General features: G+C 43.8%; 1 protein-coding gene across 6 annotated transcripts; it reads right to left on the bottom strand.

The window, feature by feature from the left end:
- Positions 1–378: 378 nt before the first annotated feature.
- Positions 379–23,615, bottom strand: ACOX3 (acyl-CoA oxidase 3, pristanoyl). 6 transcript variants are annotated; one of them, XM_028742998.2, is made up of 18 exons: positions 23,453–23,615; positions 21,779–21,953; positions 20,619–20,852; positions 17,474–17,548; positions 15,455–15,544; positions 14,609–14,752; positions 13,599–13,687; positions 11,546–11,642; positions 11,105–11,287; positions 10,277–10,399; positions 8,578–8,698; positions 8,334–8,456; positions 6,910–7,023; positions 5,923–6,038; positions 3,905–4,079; positions 3,015–3,082; positions 2,314–2,400; positions 379–1,247 (listed from the first exon to the last, which is right to left on the bottom strand). In XM_028742998.2, the coding sequence occupies exons 2-18, from the start codon at positions 21,935–21,937 to the stop codon at positions 1,128–1,130; spliced, it is 2,118 nt and encodes a 705-aa protein (XP_028598831.2). In that variant the 5' UTR covers positions 21,938–21,953; positions 23,453–23,615; the 3' UTR covers positions 379–1,127. The 6 variants fall into 6 exon arrangements, with proteins under 6 accessions (XP_028598831.2, XP_028598830.2, XP_028598827.2 ...); XM_028742997.2 differs by having other exon boundaries at positions 23,385–23,582; XM_028742994.2 differs by lacking the exon at positions 23,453–23,615 and adding an exon at positions 23,118–23,348.
- Positions 23,616–23,625: the final 10 nt, after the last annotated feature.

The raw sequence follows: 23,625 nt of genomic DNA, 5'->3' as shown, positions 1-23,625 counted from the left end.
GTTTTTCCTGGAGGTGGCCAATGTGTTTGTGGACACAAGCTGCAGAAATGACTGAATGCTCTTGTGTGCATTCTCTGCACATAAAAACTAGAGGTCAGGAAGAGGTAAGGTTAAAGCCATTCTCTCTGACATCTATCAAAGTCATCTTGTGAAATAACATGCTGACTTTACCTTGTTAAAAACAACAACGGTCTTCTGAACAGTGTGAACAGAAAAGATCCTTGTGAGAGGCTGAGGTTTCTGCACTCAGCATTCAAGAACGTACTTCAAACTGCTTTTTTATTTTCAGCATTTTTATCCTTTTAAAGGGAACCAGTAGTGTAGCAGAAAATTAAAGTAGAAATGTTCACTAATTTTATGGATTTAAAAAAATGCATATAAAATAAAACTATTTTATTCATCCTTGTTAACATTTGCTGTATCTTGTCAGCACAAAACATTTTCCACAAAATATGTAGCAGGTATAATATATATTATGTTTACCTTTCACAGATTAGGATTTTCTGACACCAACTTACACTTAAAATTAAAAAGTGCGGATAAAAAGTGCAGACTGTTGGTAAGGTGATATAAAGTTCAACATTTTCACTAACTTCAATTAGACCATGAATTAAACAAGAAACTATAAAAACATTTGACTACAGATGTACAAGATACGACAATTAATCAAAGTTAGAAAGTCCTTATCTGCTCTGTATTCCAGGAGAGTGAACTTGTTTTAGGTCTTTGGGCGAAATTGTGCATGCCCTCTGCAGGAACTCTAAGGGAACTACGTAAGTTTACATGAACAGAGCACACTGCTGACTTTGCAAAGGTATAATTTTCCTTCAATTTGTTATAGCTATTTCCATACCTGGAATCCAGACTTCAACTATCATGGCCACTTCAGGCTCTGAGTAGCAGCCCATTTGAAAGTGACTTCATTTTCGCAAATCCTGACTGACTGACGCAGGTGGGAAAGGTGTAAACTGGGCTGCACTGTCCCTCACTGTGCCAGTAGTCATGGAAACGGGCTGAAATCCTATTTCAAAGGCCTTTCCTTCACAAAAATTAACATGATCCTCTAACTAATAATTTCAGATTACGATTTATTATCCACGCCCTTGCTGGGCCTCTCCAATTTACATTTACATTCTTGATCTCAGCCTACCTACAACAGGTTTATTAGTACAAAATTCTGACCACCACGACGGCCTCTCCAACACCTTATTGCCTTGAAGAACGGTGCTCCACAGGTTTTTATACAGCTGGAGGGGGAGGAAAACAGAAATGGTTTCAGCAACAGCATTCATTTCCAAAATGTTCAGTCTTTGCAGCGGTGTCACCTTGATCTCAAGGAGGCACAACGAGACCTTCATTTAATAGTTTCCCCGTGTCTTTACATTTGCCCATATCTCTTTTCTAGGGTGACCCAACACAATAGAGAAGTCTGGCAGGTGCCGCTCAGCAGAGGCTAAAATTCCTGCTAAAATTCTCCTTTCTATGCAGCAAATGAAAGGAAAAGAGATCTGCCTTCCCTCACTCTCTTTCTCGGGGTTTCTCAACTTCATAATCCTAATAATACCTTTATTGTCAATGTACAACCAGTGTACAATGAAATTAACCGAGCCTTCCCCCCAAACACTCAATCTCATTGTATTCTGTGTGCTTGTCGCACAACACACCAACCCCGAAAGTCAGTTGCACTATATTATTTTCCGTTCATATTTCTGCCTCTCTCCTTAAAACCCCCAAAAGCTAGATAAAAAAAGAGGGAATGGTGACGCCACCACAGCTTGTGCTAGGGCCCACTTGTGGGTATCAAGGCATCAGGAGAAGACCAATGTTTAGAGTAAATAAACAGATAAATCATTTCAAAAGAACATTATGGCTAAATTGAATTGAGCTGCAGAGTCTGAACAATGCAGTCAGGTTCCGAGATTATCAAAGAGCTGGTGAGCACATCATATGGTTTCCTCTGTAGCCTGTGCTTACAGTCAAAGTTCTTCAGTTTGTTAAGTTACTTCATTTACTTTGGCCTGGTGAAACGGTTTCCTGGACACCTCTTCTAAAACGGTTACCTTCCCCAAGCAGAGGTGCCTCAAACTCAAGGATCAGAAAGGCTGGAATGTGCAGTCTGGAGTGAATTTACTTCCAGCATCAGAAGAATGCAACATATATTCATGCTGCTAGACTGTTGGTCTTCCCTTTCTGCCACTCCCAAACACACACAGTTTCTAACTGTGGCACGACAAAGCACAAATATTGAAAACACAAAGTTCAAAAAGAGTCACAGTAAACCTGAGTCAGAGCTTTGCAAAAAGATTTGTTTACCTCTCCATCAGCCCTGCCAATTGGCGAGTTGAGAATGAAGTCCGGAGGAGCAATCACATCTACCAAAGCCACAGCCTCTTGCTTCAGCTGCGTAGGAAAAAAAGTTAAGACTAGAAACTGGGTATTCTGATTAGGTTTCCACAACAAGCAATAAACTACAGAGCTGTAGCATAACTATTTTGGCAAGCCACTAACAGCCAGCAGTTTCAGATTTATAATATGGATAGCTCCATAATCTTCTCCAATTTTCATTTTCATAGAACCTCATGGGCCATCGCGTCCAAACCCCTGCAATGCAGGAATCAAGCGTAAAAAAAGCTCAACTATTTTGGGGGTTTCCTTAAAAATAAAAATAAAACATTAAGAAGGATGTCCCAGGTCATTTTGGGGTCTTCACTTGGGCCTGTATGCCTCCGAATTTCTCTGTCGTGCTCATCAATCACAGCTCTGACTTCACTCATAAGCTAACAACAATGAAAGGCAAGAGTAGGCTCATATACCTTGCAAACCAATTGCTTTGAATGATGCCCACACATTTTACTTCCTAGATTTCAATCTAAAGGCTAGAGACGTGCACTTTTTGTTTAAAGGAAGCTCAGAGTCTGGGGCTCTTGCCAGCCAGGATGCCAACTTCCAAATAAAAGCATTACTCTTAGTCTACAGGTTACTCAGCATAATATTTAAACCAATCAGGAACATACCTTGGAACACAGTTCTAGAATTGCATCTTGCACAAATCTGCCAGCATTTGCACCTGAAATGTAGCCACCTGAAAGATATTTACCATGATAATGAAGCTAAATGACTCATTTTGGATCAAAAAATCTCCTAGATCTGTGGGGTATGAAGAATGTTATCTAAAAGTGAGCAGGTTTCCCCTTCATGGCTGAACGGGAAGAGGACTTGGAATCTGGTGTCCAAGTGCCTCATTGTGGCTCTCTGGAAAGCGAAGAATACTGCCGAGTGCCAAAGATGAGCTGGCCATGGTCGGCGACAGTCCTGGGAGGAACAGACAGAGATGAGGCAAAAACTTTGTTTTCTACCTCCGAGTTCCTATTCTCCTCACAGAGCTACAATTCTCAGAATGGTTTAACAATCAATCCCTCTTCCCAGAGAACTCTGGGAACTGTAGCTGTGTGGTGGGAATGGGGTTTCCCTAATAACTCTCAGCACACTTAAACTACAATTCCCAGGATGCTTTGAGGGAAGCCATGGCTGTTTAAAGTGGTATGGTACTGCTTGAGATGTGCAATGCAGATGGGGCCTTTAGTTACCTTGCTAGTTTTGCCTTTAAGAAGATTGCACTCCACAGCTTAAGGCAAGTTTTGTAAGAGGCTGGATGTCAGAAGAAAAGGTTTAGGAAATTCAGTATTGTATCTTAAAACACAGCTCCCCTGAGCTGTGCAGTAGAAGAGGACTGGGGCTAAAAGACCAGAGCTGTAAGACTGTATAACACATTTACTGCTTCCTTGGTGCAGAAACTACACTGGGTGGCTCAACTTACTTACTTAAATGCAGTAGTAAATTTGTAAGAGCCTTGAAGTGTTTGCAGATTCTAAATTTTACCATGTAGGCAGGACGTTGATCTCACCTTGGTAGAGCACTGACATGTGCTTATTTAAAGACCATAATCCATACAGCGAACATATATTCTTCAGTACCGGCTGGAGGCTAGCTGGTGTGTTGGAACTGTGAACGTAGTCATGATATCTTTGCAAAACAGTGTGCTCAATAAATGCTATAGCTAAAGAACGACAATAGTACACCTTGAAAAAAGAAAGAAAAATTCAACCATAGCTACAAATCCAGGCAAAGATTACTAACTGTTCAAAAGCAACAGTTAAGTCAAAGGCACCCAAAAAGAATTTGAAAGGCCCATTCTTTCTATCCTCTCTGTATCCTTCAGGGCAATCTGTGCTGCATAAAAGTGATGCAGATTGTACTCTGAAGCAACTGTGTGAAGGAATGCTGGCGGCATATATAGAACTCAACACCCCAGCTGAACATCTCTCATGCCATTTCAGGGGGACAGGTATGCAAGACGGATCGTGACACTTCTGTAATCTGAGGCAAGGTTGGGCATCATGTCTTGCAACTTTCATCACTAATCCGTCATCTGCAATTCTCTTGTTCCTCCCCCGGAGCTTCCGTACAGTGGTTGGGCCTGAGAACGAGGCCACTGTCTCTGGAGTTCTGGTTGGGAAGGCCTTGAGATCCTGCCTCCAGGTGTACATCACATGGTGTTAGTCTGTTGCAGCAAACAAGGAAGCCCTGTGGTACCTCAATGAGTAACAGCACTGTGGGACTCTCTGCTGCATTTAATACACTGTAGGTACCTTGGCAAATATTAAACTAGGATGAACCATCATAACCAAGTGATAATATTGGTCCCTCCAGCTCTTTAGAAACGTCCATTTCCAACCTCTAGCTTCATGAACCCTTAATTTGGATTGGTCTGCCACCATGACCCACTTTCCCCTTTTTTCGCTAGTATCCGTTCCTGACTTACCCCCACTATTTGACATGCCCATTCAGGCGCTGGAGCTGCTGGGCATCTCTGGAGGCAGTCCAAACCCTGTACTTTTTTCTGCTCCTGCTATTTTCTCATGCTCTGCTCCTTCTCTGTTCTCTTCCTGATGGAGCAACCCTGAGCCACACTCACTCGTAACCGTCCTCAGCACCTCTTCTCTACCTTTGACTCTCTTCCAAAGGCTTTTGTCATACTCGTTTCCCACCAGTGGCAGACTTGAGTACTATAGCACGATGTGTGAGGCCAAAATTTGGTGCCCCCCCCAGCCCTTGCACTGCCTTCCCAAAGCTGGCTAAGTGAGGTACTGGGTTTGGGAAAGGAGGCACAGGGCTCTGGCAGGGTCCTAGAGCCCTCCCATCTCCTTCCCAAAGCTGGGAAGTGCTAACTAGGCTTTGGGGGAAAGGCAGGAGGACCCTAGGACCTTCTCAGAGCCCTGTGCCTCCTTCCCAAAGCCCAGTCCCTCACTTACTGGGCTCTGAGATGGTGCCCCCTTGGCTAAGCACCCAGTGCATGAGCATCGCTTGCAAAGCCCTAAATCCACCCCTGTTCCCATATTCACTGGAATCTCTCTGCCTCAAGCTCTTAGGAAAGGCAATAGCATAGTGGGCACGGAACTGAATTATTATTGTTGTCATAGAGAGGGAAGGAACTGTTACTGCCTGGACACAAAACTTAATGCAGGACTTGGGGTGCCCTGGACACACTCCATAAGGTTTCAGCCCAGCATTTGGGAGAAAGAAGGTTGTGGCTCATTACACAAGAAATCTCCTGATGTGTAGATCACATTTTCCACCACTTGGTGTTAATCTCAGTAGTTATTTCTTTTAAAGTAAAAAATGCATGCAGGAGGTTATTTGGCTATAAGCCTGACGGCAGGGTTTGCTGCACAACAAAGCATGAACTTTAGCTCCAGCTGAGTTTGAAGTCCTAGGTGCTTTACTTTTCATATTTTTGTGAAAGGAAGTGTGCAATGTATAGTGTGTATGTGTAGGGGAAAGGCAGCGGAAAAGGGCAACATCCATTAAAATAGCCCCGTGCATGAAATTGCTCTGCAACATAAAATCATACAATGTGTTTACCTGACTGTTGTTCCTTGCCTCAAATTCATTGCAACCACATTTTTCTTGGTTTCTCAGCTTCTGGAAACTCTCTTGGAGCAAGTAACAAACCAGCCACTTGTATCCTCTCAGAAGTACTGAAAAAAGAAATGTCAAAGGTTTAATGTTTTCATTCAAGATAATAATAATAATAATAAATCCTTATAAAGCAGACTGCAAATAATGCTGATAGTTTGCATCAGAATCTGAGTTTCTGTAATGCACAGTCTGCGTTTTGCAGAAATAAGGTTGAAAAGCATCCACTAAATTAAGTATTTTGCTGCTGAAACTTAGCTGTCCTTCCTCTGCTCCACCCCAACAATTTGCTGTTCATATAAAGACAGAAGAAATAATTTGGCATTATACCAACTAATAGAGGATAGACTTTCTTTTTTTTTATACTTCTATTTAAAGCTAGTGAACTAATTCATGAGCACTTCAAAGCCCCATTTTTCCTATGTAAGACTGTATTCTCCTTCATCTCCAAAGCAGTATCCTCTCTACCCTCATGTTCATCACTAATAACATCGTCTGCACTGAACGTCTTTCCCAGGCATCATCCGCCCACAGGTCCCATTTTCCCTGCTGATTTACATGTTCTCTTGTTCCCATGCCTTGAGCCCATTCTCTCCTCACAGTTTTCGTTTCCACTGTAACATATGGCATAAAGCTCCAGTCATCAAAATCTCAGTCAATCTCTACAAGAACTTAAAATTTATTATGTCAAGATGTTCCCTCCCATTCTACTGTCTCCAAGATGGGACAACCTTCTTCCTCTAGCAACCCACCCTCTAAACTGGTACTTGCTATAACAACCCCAGGGGGCTGGTGTGTGAATTAAAGGGAAGAGAGAATGCACAAGGACTTAACTGCAAGCCCTGAAAGGAAGAATAGTCAGTGGTTTGTAGGGGAAAGGGGCCACACTCAAAATTATAAGCACATGACAAGAGATGCAATTTGAACAGTTACCGGAAGAATCCATGCAATCTTGAACATTTGACACTGTGAACTTCTGGCAGAGAATATGATCACAGTCTTCCAAAAAATCTACCGATCCCAATGGTGAAGCAATAGGACCTTTGTCTGAAATGCCAATGATACGAAAACTAAATACCAAGTCAAAGTGTGTTAATGTCTACGCACGAATGGCTTTGAAAGTCAATGCGAGTCAAAAATCTGCTCATCGGTGCATTCAGCGTGGATAATCTGATTAAGCTGTTTCCCCCATTTCTCCAACTTCAACCAAGCAAACTCTTTAACACATCTATGCTTCTGAGACACGGCCCTTTTATTTCTAAGTTGGAAGCCTTAAAAACAACCTCTATTAACCTGTACTTTGCACATGATGCACAACTGTGCACACCTTAGCCTAATTGCATCACATTCAAATTATGTTTTAAGTTAATTGGTTTAGGAACTTGAGTCAACTCTTCTTGAACTCACCCTAAGCAGAATAAAAACAAGGTACTCAGCGTGAAACAGTAGTCAGCCCTCCCTGGTATTCTCACATGACAATTAGACTGCTGTTCTGTTGTTTGAGGACACCAGGGAGCACAGACTACTGTTTCACACTGAGTACCTTGTTTTTATTCTGCTTGGGATGAGTTCAAGAAGAGTTGACCCAGGTTCCCAAACCACAGAATATTATGGGTGCTAATTAAGTACCCACACCAATGTATGTTAAAAATCATGCTGCATGCTTAGTTGTGAGGCAGCAAAGTTACAGGTCACCCTCAGTGAAAGTCCGAAACCTGCCAGAAGGAACAAGGATGGGGTCCAAGCTAGATCTTGAACCAGATTCCATGAGAAACATCTAAAATACATCAAGACCGCAAAGCCCACAGTTGGGCATTGCCTTTATCAGAATCAAGCAAAAAGGTCACAAAAATATGGCAAAACAGTGAGAGGAGGAAAAACCAAGCTTGTTCAAACAAAGACCACAGGATGAGTTAAGCCCATACAAGCTGCTACTGATAGCAGGTTATACACACTCTTTGAGAAAACAAAGCCTAGCTTATAACTTTTGGGTCCGTTCTAAAAAAGGCATCACCCAACTGTGGACTTCTGGATTTCTGCTTACACTGCTTTTTTGGAAATATTTCAGTTTCTGATTGGGAGGTTTCTCTCATCTCTAAAATTAACACTAACAGTTGTATCTTCGGAGTCCAATGAACTCAAATTAAGAGTTCAAGTAAGGTCATTGTGACCCAAAACAGTACTAAGAATAGTTAAAAACAGGGTGCTTGAGTGCTGACCACCATTTCAACAGAAACACTGATAGGAATGCAGTAGTTCAACTTTGCAAACACACAACTGCATCTGCTGGCAGTTTTACCCCGTCTCCACTTGGTGGGCTTCTGAGTCAGTGCAACATCCAAGTTCTACATACCAACCTTGGTGTTTGGCGTTCATCCAGCCCAATAAGTAGTTGCTAGTTTGCTGTAGCAGAACATTATTGTCTCCTTCATAGGTGCAATTTGGGTCGTTGTCGTTACGGATATCACCCAGCCGATTCACTTTTGGAAAGAACAGTTAACATGTAGGGACTTTGTATCAGTGAGCTGTGCTTGTGATTTAAATTTTATAAAACCACTTACTGACAATTATGGGAAACAATTATCCGTCAAGTTCACTTACTGGCCAGATAGCCATGTCCTCCACAAGCTTCTCTGCATTCCTGAGTTCCTTGTTGAGTCAGCCAGGAGGCCAGCGGTTTCCCCGAAGTAGATAAAGCATGGATTTCACGCCCGAGTTCTGCCTTGTAGAACCAGAACGAACAATGAATATAGAACACAACAGCCAACATGCTGCATTAACCTTCTGGGTCCTCCTAGGCCTGAGGAACCATCAACTTCAGCACAGAGCAGAGCAGCTATGACAGGCCAAACCAGAGGCCAAGGATGTAAATCATTTTCGGCATCTGCACAGACGTTTTTCGGCACCTGCACAGACGTGATTTCCGGCGTCTGCACATGCGCAGACACAATTTCCAGCAATGTGGAAGAAACTCCCCACCCCATGCTGGTTTAGCGCAGCACGCGGGGACTCGCCAAGTGAGCGGCTCAGTTCGGTTCAGCTTGTGGGCCAGTTAAACAACCCCTGTGGGCCGCTTGCAGTCCATGGGCTGACCCCTGATGTAAATGCTCAACTCTAAGCCTCTTTGTGCAGGCTTCTGGGTTACCAACAACCAGTGTTTTTTTCTGGGGGGGGACTTGGGGGTACACATACCCCTAAACATTTTGTGAATCTAAGTTTGGCCTCATTGAGGGGCAGTATTTCAACATGAGTAGGAAAATGAGATTACTCCTAAACATTTTTTTAGAAAAAAAGCATTGCCAACAACTGTGGGAAACTGCAGAAGCAGGATTACCAACAAACGTACTAGCAATTTCCTGCTCTTTAGAGAATACAGCTCAGTGCCTGTGCGTTTAGAACACGCAACACCTCCCTCCCCCCAAAAGGGCTCAACTGTAAAATTACTGTACTATTAAATTTATAGATGCAGTTAAAAGAAATTAAAACCCTAGCAACAACAGTGCCCCTCCTTCATGCTTACAAGTGATGTGTTTTAAAGAATAAATGAAAGATGCATGAGGGAAGAACAGAAGGAATGTAAAAGAGGAGGAGATTCAGTTGAGGTAAACCAAGACTAACGTGTTTCAACTATTTCTTTTATTTAACAAAATCTAGATACCGCTTGATTGTAATACGGTAAAACCTCTAGGCAGTTTACAAGAATATTAAATGTATCATTAAGAACAATTTAAAATGTTTAAAGATAAACAAAAATAAACAACCTGTTTCACAGTTAATTAAAATGTAATTCAGATATTACAAGATGCTCTTCCCCAAACAAATAATAAAATTTGGCTTTCATGATGTGTTCTTCTTTACTGCATTATCTTCTCACTATTTATTTGGAAAATACAACCTTTGTACTGCTCCTATGTTGTGTAACTTTGATTATGTACTTTATTAACAGTACTTTTGATTTCACATTAATAAAAAAACTTTATATAAAAAGAAGGCACTGAAGAAACAATAGGCTATATTTGTGAAATTTGTGGTGCATACAGAACTGGGTGTTTTGCTCATATTCAGAAAGGTAACAGTGCTGTGCATTTTCCCACACCTGGCAATATAGTTACTGTTTTCCTCTCATGAAATTGGGGTGCAAGTTGCCATGTTCTGGGCTGCAAAGCGTTTAGAGCCCTCTGGTGAGCAGAATAGGCACACTTTTCAGACAGCGGGATACTTGAATCCTGCCAGTCCAATAATGGACCAACCCATTTCCCACGCAAGGGCTTATAACGAAGAATTACTGACAAATCCTTACCTGCTGTGGACTTTTGTCCTTCATGAGGAGACCCATGTGGAATTCTATGGAGTTTATGAACAACATTTTGGAGAAATGGTCTAAGACATAGGTGGCTGCTAAATACGGCAGCAAGCGCCATTGCTGGAACAAAAATGAAATTTGCATGAGGAAAAACTGAGAGATACACATCCTTTTAAAACACACAGAGGAGACATTCCCCCCCCCCCCCCTTTGTAAAAGTGGTAATTTTCTTAACCTTCTTCCAGTGATCGATCACTCTGAGGGCCTTCTGGTGGTTCCCTCATTGCAAGAAGTGAGGTTACAGGGAACCAGACAAAGGGCCTTCTTGGTAGTGGCACCTACCCTGTGGAACACCCTCCCACCACATGTCAAGGAAATAAACAATTATCTGACTTTTAGAAGACATCTAAAGGTAGCCCTGTATCGGGAGGTTTTTAATGTGTGATGTTTTGCTGTGGTTTTATAATTTGCTGGAAGCCACCCAGAGTGGCTGGCACAACCCAGTCAAATCAGTGGCATGTAAAAAAAATTACAATCCTGCTTTATTCTGCTCCTACAGCCCTCCTCCGCAAGCACTACTTTGGATTTTTCTGAGCCAGGGTTTTTAAAACTCCAAATAGCAAAACGAAAGCATCCCTCCTCATTTAACAAGGAGCCACCATCCAGTTCCAACAAAATAGTTATCCTTGTTCATGGAGGATGTTTGTTTTAAGGTGTTATATGTTAAAGGAGGACCCACTGACCTATGTCTAATGTTTAATTAAGAGTCTCACTGGGTGCAAAATCTAGCACTTCAGGCTTTTAAAGAGCACTCTAGATTTTCACCTGCATTTGGTATTCAAGAACAGGTATTTCTTCATCATCTGTTGGTCCAAATTGGCGCCGGGTAGCTGAGAAGCGAATTGCTATTGATATGGCGAGCTTTAAATTGACCACAGACATGGATATAATCATAACTCTTCCATTGGACAAAGCACCAAGAGAAGCTCCTAAACGCTGCTTGCGATCCTGGAGAAATAAGATAGGATAAGCGGAAAGGCTTTAAGGATTTGTTTGAACATTTTGTACCCGGCAAATTCTCCCCAAGTACACCAAGTGTAAACATTCAAAGTATAATATTGTGTTTATGTTCTGAATTATACTGCGATAAACTCTGGAGAGCATGTGAGGAAGAACTAAACGGATTAGGCAATAAAAGGAATCCTTAGTTAAGAGCAATTAAGTTTTGCATTAAGCACACGGAAGTTAGTTAAGCACAATTCATACCTTGAAGGCACTTGCATACGCTCCCTCAGCTGTGACATCTCCAGTGTGGTTCAGCAAGTTCCTTTTGGGTATCCTGACATTGTGGAACATTGCAAAGCTGCCAATCCAAAAAGAATGAATTAAGAGATAACACCTGCGCGTCCAATGAGCTGTATAAATCAAATGCTGAATACAGAGACAGTTATTAGTTTCACAGACCCAGGAGCAGACATGATGTTAAATGCATGAATGCATTTAGTGTGTCTGCTTCTCCTCTCAGAGTAACAGCTGCAGGGGGACTCCTTAGCAGAATCACGCTGCATGGGGCACTTTCAGTTGCAGCCAACAGGTCCTGTTGCACTACAAGTCCCATCATCCCTGACCACTGGCCATGTGGCTGGGGTTACAGGAGTTCAACATCTGGAGGCACAGGGTTGGCTCCACGTGACTTAACTCTATCATTCTTACATTTCAGTTCTGGCTATAGGCCTCCCTGGAGATGTGAAGGCTCAGGGGGAAATATGGGAAAATTGCAGGAGGGGACTGTTCCCCATTAACAGCTGTAACCACTGCTACAACTTACTAGTTGAATCATTTTAAAGGAAGCAATCAGGAAAACTATGTGCAGCACAATTCAATTGTCTCTTGGTAGGTGATGGGAGTGTGTGTGTGCATATGCGCGTGAGTGTAACGCAAGGAAGTGACAGTGAGCAACGCGTGTTTTCTAGAATGTAAATTCCACAAATAATCCACAGTCGGTGTCTTGGTTTACTTCCTCACACAATCTGGTTTGCATTTGTTTTGAAGCTTTGCCGGTCATCCTTGGGACCAGACTCTTCAACTCAGTGCTTCCAACCTATAAAATGAGGGTTTTCTAGAACACCTGTTAATAGGCTGTGCATATGCAATCTGTTAATCTGCAGTGTGCTTGTGTTATGCATTCTGCTCGCGCTTTAGCCTTTGCTTTGTGCTTGTGACACAGCTGTAGTCCTGTGCCACTAGGCCACTATGTGGTAGTTTAACAACATGTATGGATAGTTTTGCTTGGTGGGCTTATAAGCACATGCGGGAACTGTGCACTTCAGACATTTGTCCACCCAACCTGCAGAGGCAGAGCATTTGCTGACAGGCCAAGGGAGCACCTGACTGCAGGGAGTCTAAGCCATAGACAAGAAGGAGAGAGTCTGCAGAACATCTTTACTGCTCAAGTGGTGTGGAAGTTAAGGTGGACAACTTACAATCTCCATACTTTTTGGCATATGAATGGGTTTGCACAGCCCTTAGCTTTTCTACTAGCCAAAGTTTTTGATCCTAGAACTGTTTCTGCTTTGTGGTCTTGTTCCTTCAAATACAATAGAATGAAACTGCATTACTGAATTAATTGTAAAAGGTAAATGTAAAGGGACCCCTGACCGTTAGGTCCAGTTATGGACGACTCTGGGGTTGCGGCGCTCATCTCACTTTATTGGCTGAGGGGGCCGGCATATAGCTTCTGGGTCATGTGGCCAGCATGACTAAGCCACTTCTGGCGAACCAGAGCAGCGGACGGAAACACCGTTTAGCTTCCCGGCAGAGCGGTACCTATTTATCTACTTGCACTTTGACGTGCTTTTGAACTGCTAGGTTGGCAGGAGCAGGGACCGAGCGACGGGAGCTCACCCCATTGCAGGGATTCGAACCGCTGACCTTCTGATTGGCAAGCCCTAGGCTCTGTGGTTTAGACCACAGCGCCACCTGCGTCCTGAATTAATTGTACCACTCTCCAATTTGGAATATTTCTGCTCTTTAGACTATCTTTTAGTTGACTTTGAAAAAATGTTTGGGTTTTGCAATCATTCCTTGAGAGGGAGCAGAGATGACTGTGAGATTCCAAAGCTTTTCTCCACTCTTTCATGTAATGGCGCACAATGATGCGGCAATGTGCTTGAACCATCTCAGACTGGGACAGATCAACCTGAAGGTCCTTTCACTGTGCGATGCACATGCTAGGATTTCTGTTCTCGAGGTCTGCAGAAGTGACTTGTAACTTTTGTAACATTACTTTGAAGTTCAGAGTATTTTGGTTTAAACTTACCCATTATCTAATCCATTCTGCCCAAGTTTTCTACCTATATCACCAACCAACACCCCTGGCATGGGAAGAAGCGTTTTCGGATCTCGGATCTGTAACAAATGCCTCCATTAAAACATTTACAAGAAGTCACTGAACCACCTTTTTGTTCCGGTTCAGAACTCTATACAATTAATTAGAAAAATGTGCACATCTGTTTCAATGCATGCAACTGGTTGGATTATATAGCTATGATTTAAAGGGCTCTCACATAGTTCCCTGGGACAAGACCTAAGCTGAGAAGTGAATATACTTCTCCTCCCCTGGGGTTATCGGAGGCTGGGGGGAAATGTACTCACCAGAGGGGTGTCTAAGTAGACCCCTTCACTTTCTCTCACATAAATAAGTGTAACTGGGAACCATGCAGCACAAGGGTGGGGAGAACCCACCTAAACCCCAATACACAACAAACTTCACATTTCCCACAGGCGCTTCTATGGGGCTCACGATACACAGCTCATTGTATGATTGCACTGTCAGGTGTCCTTCAGAGAAATATTTCTTAATCTGCTACAAGGGCACATGATGCTCCCCATCTTCATGGGTCTAAAGTAACACAGGACTCAGCAGCACAGAGCTGTGCTCATCTACAGCTGCAGTGTCTCTGAACCTACTGTCCAAACGCACACTGAGGGAGCAATGCTGAGAGCAAATTCAAGCCCCGGTGGATCTAGTTTTGCACTGGGTTGTACATTACTTTCTGCTTGGCCAAAGCAGGGCAAGGGCACTTGCAAGCCTTTCATACCCAGTAGAAAGATGTTTGCCTGAAGAGGGACACATTTTAAGCACACACACCCCACACCTTTATTGATGCCAGAGTGATCTTATGCAATTCCCAGGCTAGCAAGTGACCGTTCCACAAAAAGTGTTTACAACTAGGAAATAGTAATAGGCAAATGCCACCAATGATCCAGGTTAATGAAAAAGCTCTTGGCTTATTCCAATATTCTAGATTTAGATGGATTCATTCTCACCTGTACGACAAAGGAATGCAATCCATGGCACTGGCCATCCGGAGTATATAGCTGTGCGTAGACAACTGCATGAGTTGCATTCTTCCCCATGTTGCCAACCCAGAACTTTGCTGCTTCAAAATCCGGTGAGTGAATAATGAATTCCTACATAGTTGATAAGAGGGGGATGGGGAGAAAATTCTAAACACACTGTATATCTTCTCTGAAATATGAAGTTGGATAAATCTATTGACAACCTCTGTTCTGTGCTGTCGCAGCACAACCCCTGTCTACTTGGCGTTCAGCAGGGCTTTCTCTGAACTAAATGGGCACAGGACTGCAGCCTCAATGAGCAGGACAGAAACGCAATGGAAAATAGTTTCACAGGAGTAAACAATACATACATTTTAGGAGAAAGGCTTCAAACAAAGCCACAGAGGCATTTTTCTTTTTACCACTGCACCACAGTCATGGAGCTCTTTTCCAAACTATTTACCAGCAGCAATGTGAGGTTGTAGGGTAGGGCACTTCCCATGACAGGTCCCAATACAGTGGCCTGTCTGGATCAGGCCTTGCCCTCCGCCCTGCTTACTGCACAAGGGCTCCGGAAGCATCTCAGGGCCCTTGTACCATCTTCTCAGAGCCTAGCCAGCAAGGCAAAGGACTAAAAAAAGCTCTTTCCAGGTTGGAATTCTCCTGTGCCTCATTCATTCATTGGACCTGAGCCTACGTTTGTGGTTACATATGAGTTGCAGGTCCACTGTATAGAAAAGATTAGAATACCTGGGTTCAGAAGTACAATGTCCTATTTTAATAAAAAAGTTAAGTGAAGAATATTAGAGAACTTTACAGGGCACTGCTACTAACTTGTGTAGTCGGGTCATATTTAGCAGTAGTCCGCATGTTCTTGGTATTGCTGCCATGGCTTAATTCAGTCAGAGCAAAACATCCAAAGTTCTGGAGACAAAAGACACAAACTGAGTAAGAACTTGTACAATTCAAACCTGGGTAGCGCAAACATGAAGGCAATGGGGGATCTCTGTTCTAAAAGAGCTGCCCTGGAGCTCCAGCTTACAAACTTCAAGATGTTCATCTGTGAGCTTCGAAGTCTAGTCCTTAAATGATTCAGAGTGTGCACACTGCCCTGCAGCAGGTAGAGGTCACCCACTGACCAGCGGCTGCCCTTTGGGAAAGCTCATCTCCTCTGGCAGGCTAGGACAAGAAGGGGCCAGTCCTCTGCAGGCTGCATTTGACAGGTGTGGGGTGTGCCCATCTTTCAAGCTCCTGCCAGGTGGATCTGATCTCTGCAGAAATGCATGCCAAATGCTTCCAGGCGTGATCAGTTCCACTCAGGAGCTCTCAACTGAAGTTTTGATCCCTTCTGGAAGCAGCAGTGCTTGCATTAGGATGCTGTTTAAATTTGGTACCCAGTGCAATGCCAGCATCCTTCTTTCAGCAAGGACTACAGCTACTGTCAAGAGTTCCTGACTGGAACTGGTCCTGCCTGGAAGCAGCGGGCAGCAGGGCAGCATTGTAATGCAAATGAGTTATCTGGAGTGTCGTCTGCCTCCTGATTTTTCCTTTAAGGCCACGGCTGTGCTTGTCCCACACCTGGCACCATATGATGTTGGGTTAGGGACAGGTGGCCACGCATGGCTATTGTGAGGCTGCAGCAGCTCTAAAGTGAGCCCTGAAATGTACTATATTTATCATTTTTTAGCCATTTATTAAATTTGGATACCGCCCTTCATCTGCAAATCTCAGGGCACTACCCCCTTTCCCTCTCCTCCCACCCATCTGAGCTAAGTGTTTATATTACAATTCACAGGTGTAAACGTTTAGGATCAAGTCAAAAGGTAAATGTTAACACCAGGTCACCACAGCAACAAGCAAAATCCAAAGCAGGCATAGGCAAACTCGGCCCTCCAGATGTTTTGGGACTACAACTCCCATCATCCCTAGCTAACAGGACCAGTGCTCAGGGGGTGATGGGAATTGTAGTCCCAAAACATCTGGAGGGCCGAGTTTGCCTATGCCTGATCCAAAGCTTAGTCAACGTATTAACAGTGAAAAAACACAAAATGAAAAAGTTTCCTTAAGAAGTTAAAAGAAAACTCTTTGCTTTATCCAAAGGAGTGAGCATAGAGTCCTTTAGAAGGAGGATCAGCTCTCTTCCCTTTCTGAACATTTTTTTTTAAAGCCAGGGTGGGGATTCTGCAGCCCTGTACATGTTGCCAGACTACAACTCCCATAATCCCTGACTGCTGGTTGCACTGGCTGGTGCTAATGGGAACTGGAGTTCAACAACATCTACATGGCAACAGGCTTTTCATCCCTTGGCTAAGTTCACACCTTTTGAAAACTGTTTGGTTGTGGGAATAGGGGTCATGCACACAGAATTGACGTATACAGCTTAGGATGCGCATGTGGAATCCTGCTTCTACCTGCATCACCATTAACAGAAGCAAGGTGAGCAGCTTTTGGACAGGTATGTTTGTGGCTTTGTGCTGAAGGACTCCACTCTGCTGATTTGATGCTGTGAGGCACTTCTTGAACTATTGCCTTATAATTTTTGTATTAGATATTGGTGCTGATGATCCTGCAAGAGTTTCATAAATGATGAATAAGCAAACTGATCCAGATAATTCATCACTTCCACTGTAAGAAACTTTAATTATGGTTTTCCAACAGTAACAGAGAAGCAGTAGTAAATCAAAATGAAGTAACTCCATATGAGATACTGTTTTACAAGAGATTTGCAGATATTGCTTCATTAGAATACGTAGCTAATAATCTTGTTTTTAGAAACACCATTAACTCAAAATTAGTGGCAGTATATATACTGTATTTTAAAGCAGAGATCGATTTACGCAGTTTAAAGAGTACCTTCATAGCTGCATTATCTTTAATAAATTCTTCATGTCTTTCAGAGCCGGAACTCTCAATTGCACTTTTGAACACCTGTAAACATTAAAGACAATTAGCTGATGTGAATGATAAATAGTAAAACCCTTTTTGTTAAAGTAGAGGAAGGGGTCAAAATGACATGTTCAATAGAGATTTGAGATAGAAAAGCATCACTGCTCACATCTCAAACCACAAGTCAAAGGTTAAGTTGCTTCCTTCCTAGGAGAAAATGCTATTCTGTGATATTTTACACTATTCTGCATCAGGAAACACAACTTCATTACAAGAAAATAATTTTCCTCCTGGTTTCAGCTGCAAAGTGAAATAATGAAAATAAAAAATGAATGATTCCTTGATCTCTGGGTTATTATTAAGCAATAGTACAATAACTTCTTATGGCTGGTGAAGAGAACAGGTTTCATCCTAGAGCACTTGCCACCATCCCACAACCCTCTCAATCAATTTTCCAAAAAGGGGGTATTTGCAACTGGGCAGTAGTCGTCACAAAGCAATGGGCCAGGGTGATTTTTTTTCTGGGAGTGGCCGTATCACTGTCTCTTTCAAGATGACCAGAACCACTCTGTCCCAAAAGGATGTGTTGGCCACACCCAGGATGCATGTGATCACACACCCAACATGAAAAGAAGGGCAGGAGCCAATAAAATATGTCCCCAGGACACATCCATTGATCCCAAAAGGGTGATGAGGCTGAATTGAACTGTTGAGTAAGTTTGACAATCACAATAAAATCAAACATGGAATGTGTTCGTTTTCAACCTTTGACACGCAAAGGCTCTGGTAAAGATCTAGTGAGGATATAGAGGTAAATCCTTCCACTGCCATGATGATGATGATGATGATGATGATGATGATGATAATAATAATAATAATAATAATAATAATAATAATAATAATAATAATGTATTTATATCCTGTCCTCCCCAGCCAAAGCCGGGCTCAGAGCGGCTAACAACAGTAAAATAATACAGCATTCTAAAATTAATTCGTTATAAAATCAGTTCAAATCAAATTAATGGCAACCATTGGGCTAGAGTTCTGTGAGGATTATCAAAGGAGGGGGTCAGGCTGTGCCTTAGCCAAAGGTCTGGTGGAACAGCTCTGTCTTGCAGGCCTAGCAGAAAGATGTCAAGTCCCGCAGGGCCCTAGTCTCTTGTGACAGAGTGTTCCACCAGATCAGGGCCACAGCCAAAAAGCCCTGGCTCTGGTTGAGGCCAGCCTAACCTCCCTGTGGCCCGGGACCTCCAAGATGTTTTTGTTTGAAGACCGTAAGGTCCTCTGTGGGACATACCAGGAGACATACCATGTTTCAGGTCTTCCCATCCTGCCGCCTCCTAATGGGAAGCTGGGTAGAGTTTGTTCTTCCTATTCATCAGGACTTTTGTGTTCAAGGCACTGCTGCCCACTGGTGTCAGAATAATGATACTACTTGTTTAAAAGGGTTTAGAAAAGCCCAAACATCTGCCAGACCTAAGCATTTTTATTTTTTTTTAAAGTAAGTTGCTTAGAGACATTTCAGGCAGTGCTATTTTTCTAGAAAAAGAGATGCCGGAACTCTCCATGAACACCTCCCTCGTTCTCTTAGAATGGCAATGGCGCCCACCTGAGAGGTGCCAGAACAGTGTTCCTGTAAGTTCCCCCGGAAAAAATGCCCTGCTTTTAGGCAACAAGCAATTGATAATAAAAACAGTAATGGAATGTCAGGTGGGAATTCTGCCTGTGTGGCACCATCTGTGTCTGTCCAAAAGGGAGAACTTTAGGAAGATTCTACATAACTCTTTACACCATTAGGTGCTTCTTAACCCTAAAGGTTTCTTGGCCAGCTCAGATCACTGCTGTAAGCGACTAGGAGGTTTTGTAGAATGTCTGCTTTGCTTCCTGTATGACAAAAACCAGCTTAGCTTAAACCCAAAGGAGACAGTGCAATTCTGTTAGCTTCAATCAGAATCTGATCAAGCTCTGTATCAACACAGGGAAATGGTTTAAATAAAAGTAGAGAAACAGTAGTTTAATCATTTCTCACAGTGAGATGATTAGATGACATGATGAGATAATGGTTTATAATTCTGATACCAGTTTTATAAATTTATTTATTTATAAAAATATTTATATACCACTGTATCATAAAAACATATCACAATGGTTTACAACCATATAAAAATATACCGTAAAACCAAAGAATTGTTACAATGTGAGTACATCGCAGCTGCAAACTGGCAGCTTGTTTACATCACATGATGTGGCTAGTCCTGGGAAAGAATCTTCCAGGCAGTTCACGGGATACACAAGGCTTTGTTCCGTGTGTAATATGAGACCTTCCTGTTGCGTTTGTAAAGGAAGTCTGAGTCACTTACTTGGAGAAGTTTGAACTGATCGGACATGTTTTCTGTAGAGTTGTACAGTCAGAAATAAACAAGATGTAAAAGGACTTTCTGACTATTCTTCTTTCCCCTGTGAAACAAGGGTAAACAAGCTCCGGGAGCGGGGAGAGAGGCCAGCCTCTCCCGAGGGGGCTAGTTTTCCAACAAGAATAACAACCCTGAGACCTCCGGGTATAGGGCGGTATATAAATTCAATACTAATAATAATGATACAGTGGTACCTCTAGTTGCGGACACGATCCGTTTCGGGGTGCCATTCGCACCCCAAAAAGTCCGCAACTAGAGTGGCGCTTCTGCGCAAGTGCGGAGTGCAATAGAGCGCTTCTGCACATGGGCGAAGCGCACAGAACGCTGTGTATACACTTCCGGGTTTGCCACGTTCGCAACCCCAAAATCCACAACATGAAGCGAACGCAACTAGAGGTATGACTGTAATAATAAGTGACATAATAATAAGTGAAAAGCAATTTAAAAGCAAAAAGAAATTAAAAACAAATATCAATAGACTATTGTGGAGGGTGTATGTTCAAGCAATGAAGTTTTCACTACAATTACCACGTGAAAAAAGTGTCAAGCCACTATAGCCTCTAAATCAAAAGCGTACATAGAGCAGCTCAGATGCAATCTCCAAAAATATTTATCCAAAATAAAAATGGAATGCTTTGCTAGTAGGCTTGAGTCTTTAAGGAAATCTATAAAAGAGCTTACACCTGCATTGTACATACCTGGGAATTTAGCAAATATTTGGCTCCTAGAGACCAGTCATACATCCCCAGGCAAGTAATCAGCGCTACAACTTTTAATGGTTTCTCAATTATGTCTTCTAGCCGTAGAAAATCATATTCAAAGAGTTTCCTACAGCGGAGGAAGGTTAGTTCACGGTATTTCTCAAGAGGTAATTCTTCTCCAGTGTGACGAGCAAAGAGAGGGTCATTTTCAAGAGCTGAGAATATTCTGTTCTTCATGGAAGAAACACATCAGAATAGTTGAACGTCAGATTTGAATTTATCATTGAATTGAAGTTTTCATATTTTATATATTAACACATTTAGTCATTTCCCTATGCCATAAGAAATGTACAAGGACTATCAGGAAGCACTTTAAAACTTAATAAATGTCAACTACCTGACAAGAAATATTACTAAATAAGTTCACAGCCAAATATTGCCTCACTGATTAAAAGCTCTTTGAATCATTATTATAGATATTGCATTTCATGTACTGCACTAAAAGTAGTAGAAGTTTGGATCTGATAGAGAAGTGCATAATTTCAATTTTATACTAATATAATTGTGTGGTTTTCCTCCAGATCAAAAACACAATACAAAAGAAATCTATCCCCTCCTCAAAAGAAGAAGAGTTTGGATTTGATATCCCGCTTTATCACTACCCGAAGGAGTCTCAAAGCGGCTAACATTCTCCTTTCCCTTCCTCGCTCACAACAAACACTCTGTGAGGTGAGTGGGGCTGAGAGACTTCATGCAGCTGCATGAGGAGGAGCGGAGACGCGAACCCGGTTCCCCAGATTACGAGTCTACCGCTCTTAACCACTACACCACACTGGCTCTCTTCCAATATTTTTGAGAATATTGTTTTTACCCAGTTCTAGATGGAAAACCCTTTAAGCATGAACATCAAAATGTAAAGTAACTTACTGGACGGCCATTTACACTGACAAAAACAAAAACACCTCAAATCCCTGTTTATCAAGGATCATGGCTCTCTTGACCTAAGAAAAGGTCCCTGGCCATGTGAATCCCTTGGCCAGACAGGCCTCACAGGAACCAGAATTTAATGGTACATATTGGATACTTTAAGGGGGGTTATGGCAGATTGTGTTTAATTTGCAACATCGTTTTTAAAGAAATATTATTCTAAGCCTTACTTTAAAACGGAGCAGATCTTCTTCCTCTACGAAGAGTGTCATCTCTTTCCAGTTGAAGGATGCTTTCTTCCGGTAGGCATCCAGCGGTCCACTGGGGAGGTCTGGGAGCACCAAAGTGTTCCAAGAGCTGACCTTTTCCCGATCACTGACAGATGCCATCTTAACATGCAATGTTCTGTAAGCAAACCCAAAAAACATTCAAAACAAATGCCTTTTCAAAAAAGAAGAAATCCTTCAAAAATTACTTGTGCAGAGGATAACAGAGCCAGCGTAGACCATCCTCTCAGTGTACATTAACAGCTCCTGGTGCTGTGGGTTAAACCACAGAGCCTAGGACTTGCCGATCAGCGGTTCGAATCCCCGCGACGGGGTGAGCTCCTGTTGCTCGGTCCCTGCTCCTGCCAACCTAGCAGTTCGAAAGCACGTCAAAGTGCAAGTAGATAAATAGGTACCGCTCCGGTGGGAAGGAAAACAGTGTTTCCATGCACTGCTCTGGTTCGCCAGAAGCGGCTTAGTCCTGCTGGCCACATGACCCGGAAGCTGTACACTGGCTCCCTTGGCCAGTAAAGTGAGATGAGTGCCCCAACCCCAGAGTCGGTCACAACTGGACCTAATGGTCAGGGGTCCCTTTACCTTTAAAAGAGAGGTTGCTGCTGCTAAAAACTTTCCCTTTTCTCTCTGACTGGATACGGGAACTGTCTTTGGCAGTGGCGTAGCGTGGGGGGTGCAGGGGGGGCCGGCCGCACCGGGCGCAACATCTGGGGGTTAGGGTTAGGGTGCGCAAATCCACGGGTTAGGGGGTGCAAATTACTTGCCTTGCCCCAGGTACTGACAACCCACGCTACGCCACTGGTCTTTGGTCAATGCAAATAAACTTCGACCCTGCACAAAGAAAGCTACAAGGGGTGTTTAGATACAAGAAGGAGCAGCTGGTTTATGGGCCTGTTGACACGTCCACTGCCTCTCATGCCATTGCTTTCATAAGCAGCTAATCGCTAGTTATGCAAGGCAGCGCCCCAGTCCAACTTCCACGGACTGCGCAATCGGACAGGTTCGTTGGGCAAGCAGCTCCCACTCCGGGCAAGGGCGCTTCCCCGGCCAAGGCGCGCAGGGCGGCCCTCCAGCCCCCGCGGAGCACCGGCGCAGCAGCCAGCCGGGGCTCCTTTTCCAGCGACGCGTTTGCGCCCCTCCGCCTTCCCCGAGGGGATCTTGCGGCGAGTGGCGCAAGTGAGCGGGAGGCGAGGCGGGGGGGGGGGGGAGGCGCCGTTTTCTGCGCGAAGGGGAAAGAGGATGGGAGGCCCCTGCCGACTCCCCCGGGGCTTGACGCACCCGCACCCACCGTCTCTCCACGGTCGCGGAAAAGGCGAGGTCGCCGCGCTGCGCACCTTCCCCGACGGCGACAGACTTCGCTCCGCGCCCCGCCCCGCACGCGCGCAGGGAAACGCGCCCCACCCTCTCGCAGGACGCGCGCAGAAGCGCCAGCGCCGCCTCCCGCGGAGCCCCGAGGGGCGCGCATCCAAGCCAGCCCCGGAAGGAACGGGCTTCCTGCAGCGCGCCCGGGCTAATCATCGGCCTCTGATGGGTCTCAATTCGTGTTTGAACTTACGAGACGCCGCCTCTCGCCCCAAGATCCCAGGGCGGTTTGCGGCGCGGAGAATCGCGGGACTTCCGCACCTGCGGCTGCCTTTTCTCCCGCGGTGAAAGCTTTGCAGCCGCCGTGAAGTTACATGGAAATCCTGCCTTGCCCCCTGGTTGTTGGGTGGCCACCTGCCGTGGATGCTTTGGTTCAGATTCCTGCCTTGGCCGGGGGTTGGGCTAGATGACCTCTGAAGATCCCTTCCAATGCT

The sequence above is a fragment of the Podarcis muralis genome, chromosome 9, assembly GCF_964188315.1.
Source record: "Podarcis muralis chromosome 9, rPodMur119.hap1.1, whole genome shotgun sequence".
In the NCBI taxonomy this organism is placed as follows: domain Eukaryota; kingdom Metazoa; phylum Chordata; class Lepidosauria; order Squamata; family Lacertidae; genus Podarcis; species Podarcis muralis.
This window is presented reverse-complemented; position numbering and strand designations above follow the sequence as displayed.

What these genes read in the sequence shown, in the direction of transcription:
- ACOX3 (XM_028742994.2), bottom strand. Translation starts at nt 23,347, where the DNA reads ATGATTAGCCCGGGCGCGCTGCAGGAAGCCCGTTCCTTCCGGGGCTGG. An exon ending in TGCATTCCTTTGTCGTACAG is followed by an intron (nt 13,688 to 14,608) that starts GTGAGAATGAAT and finishes CATTTGTTACAG; the next exon opens with ATCCGAGATCCGAAAACGCT. An exon ending in CGTATGCAAGTGCCTTCAAG is followed by an intron (nt 11,288 to 11,545) that starts GTATGAATTGTG and finishes TTATTTCTCCAG; the next exon opens with GATCGCAAGCAGCGTTTAGG.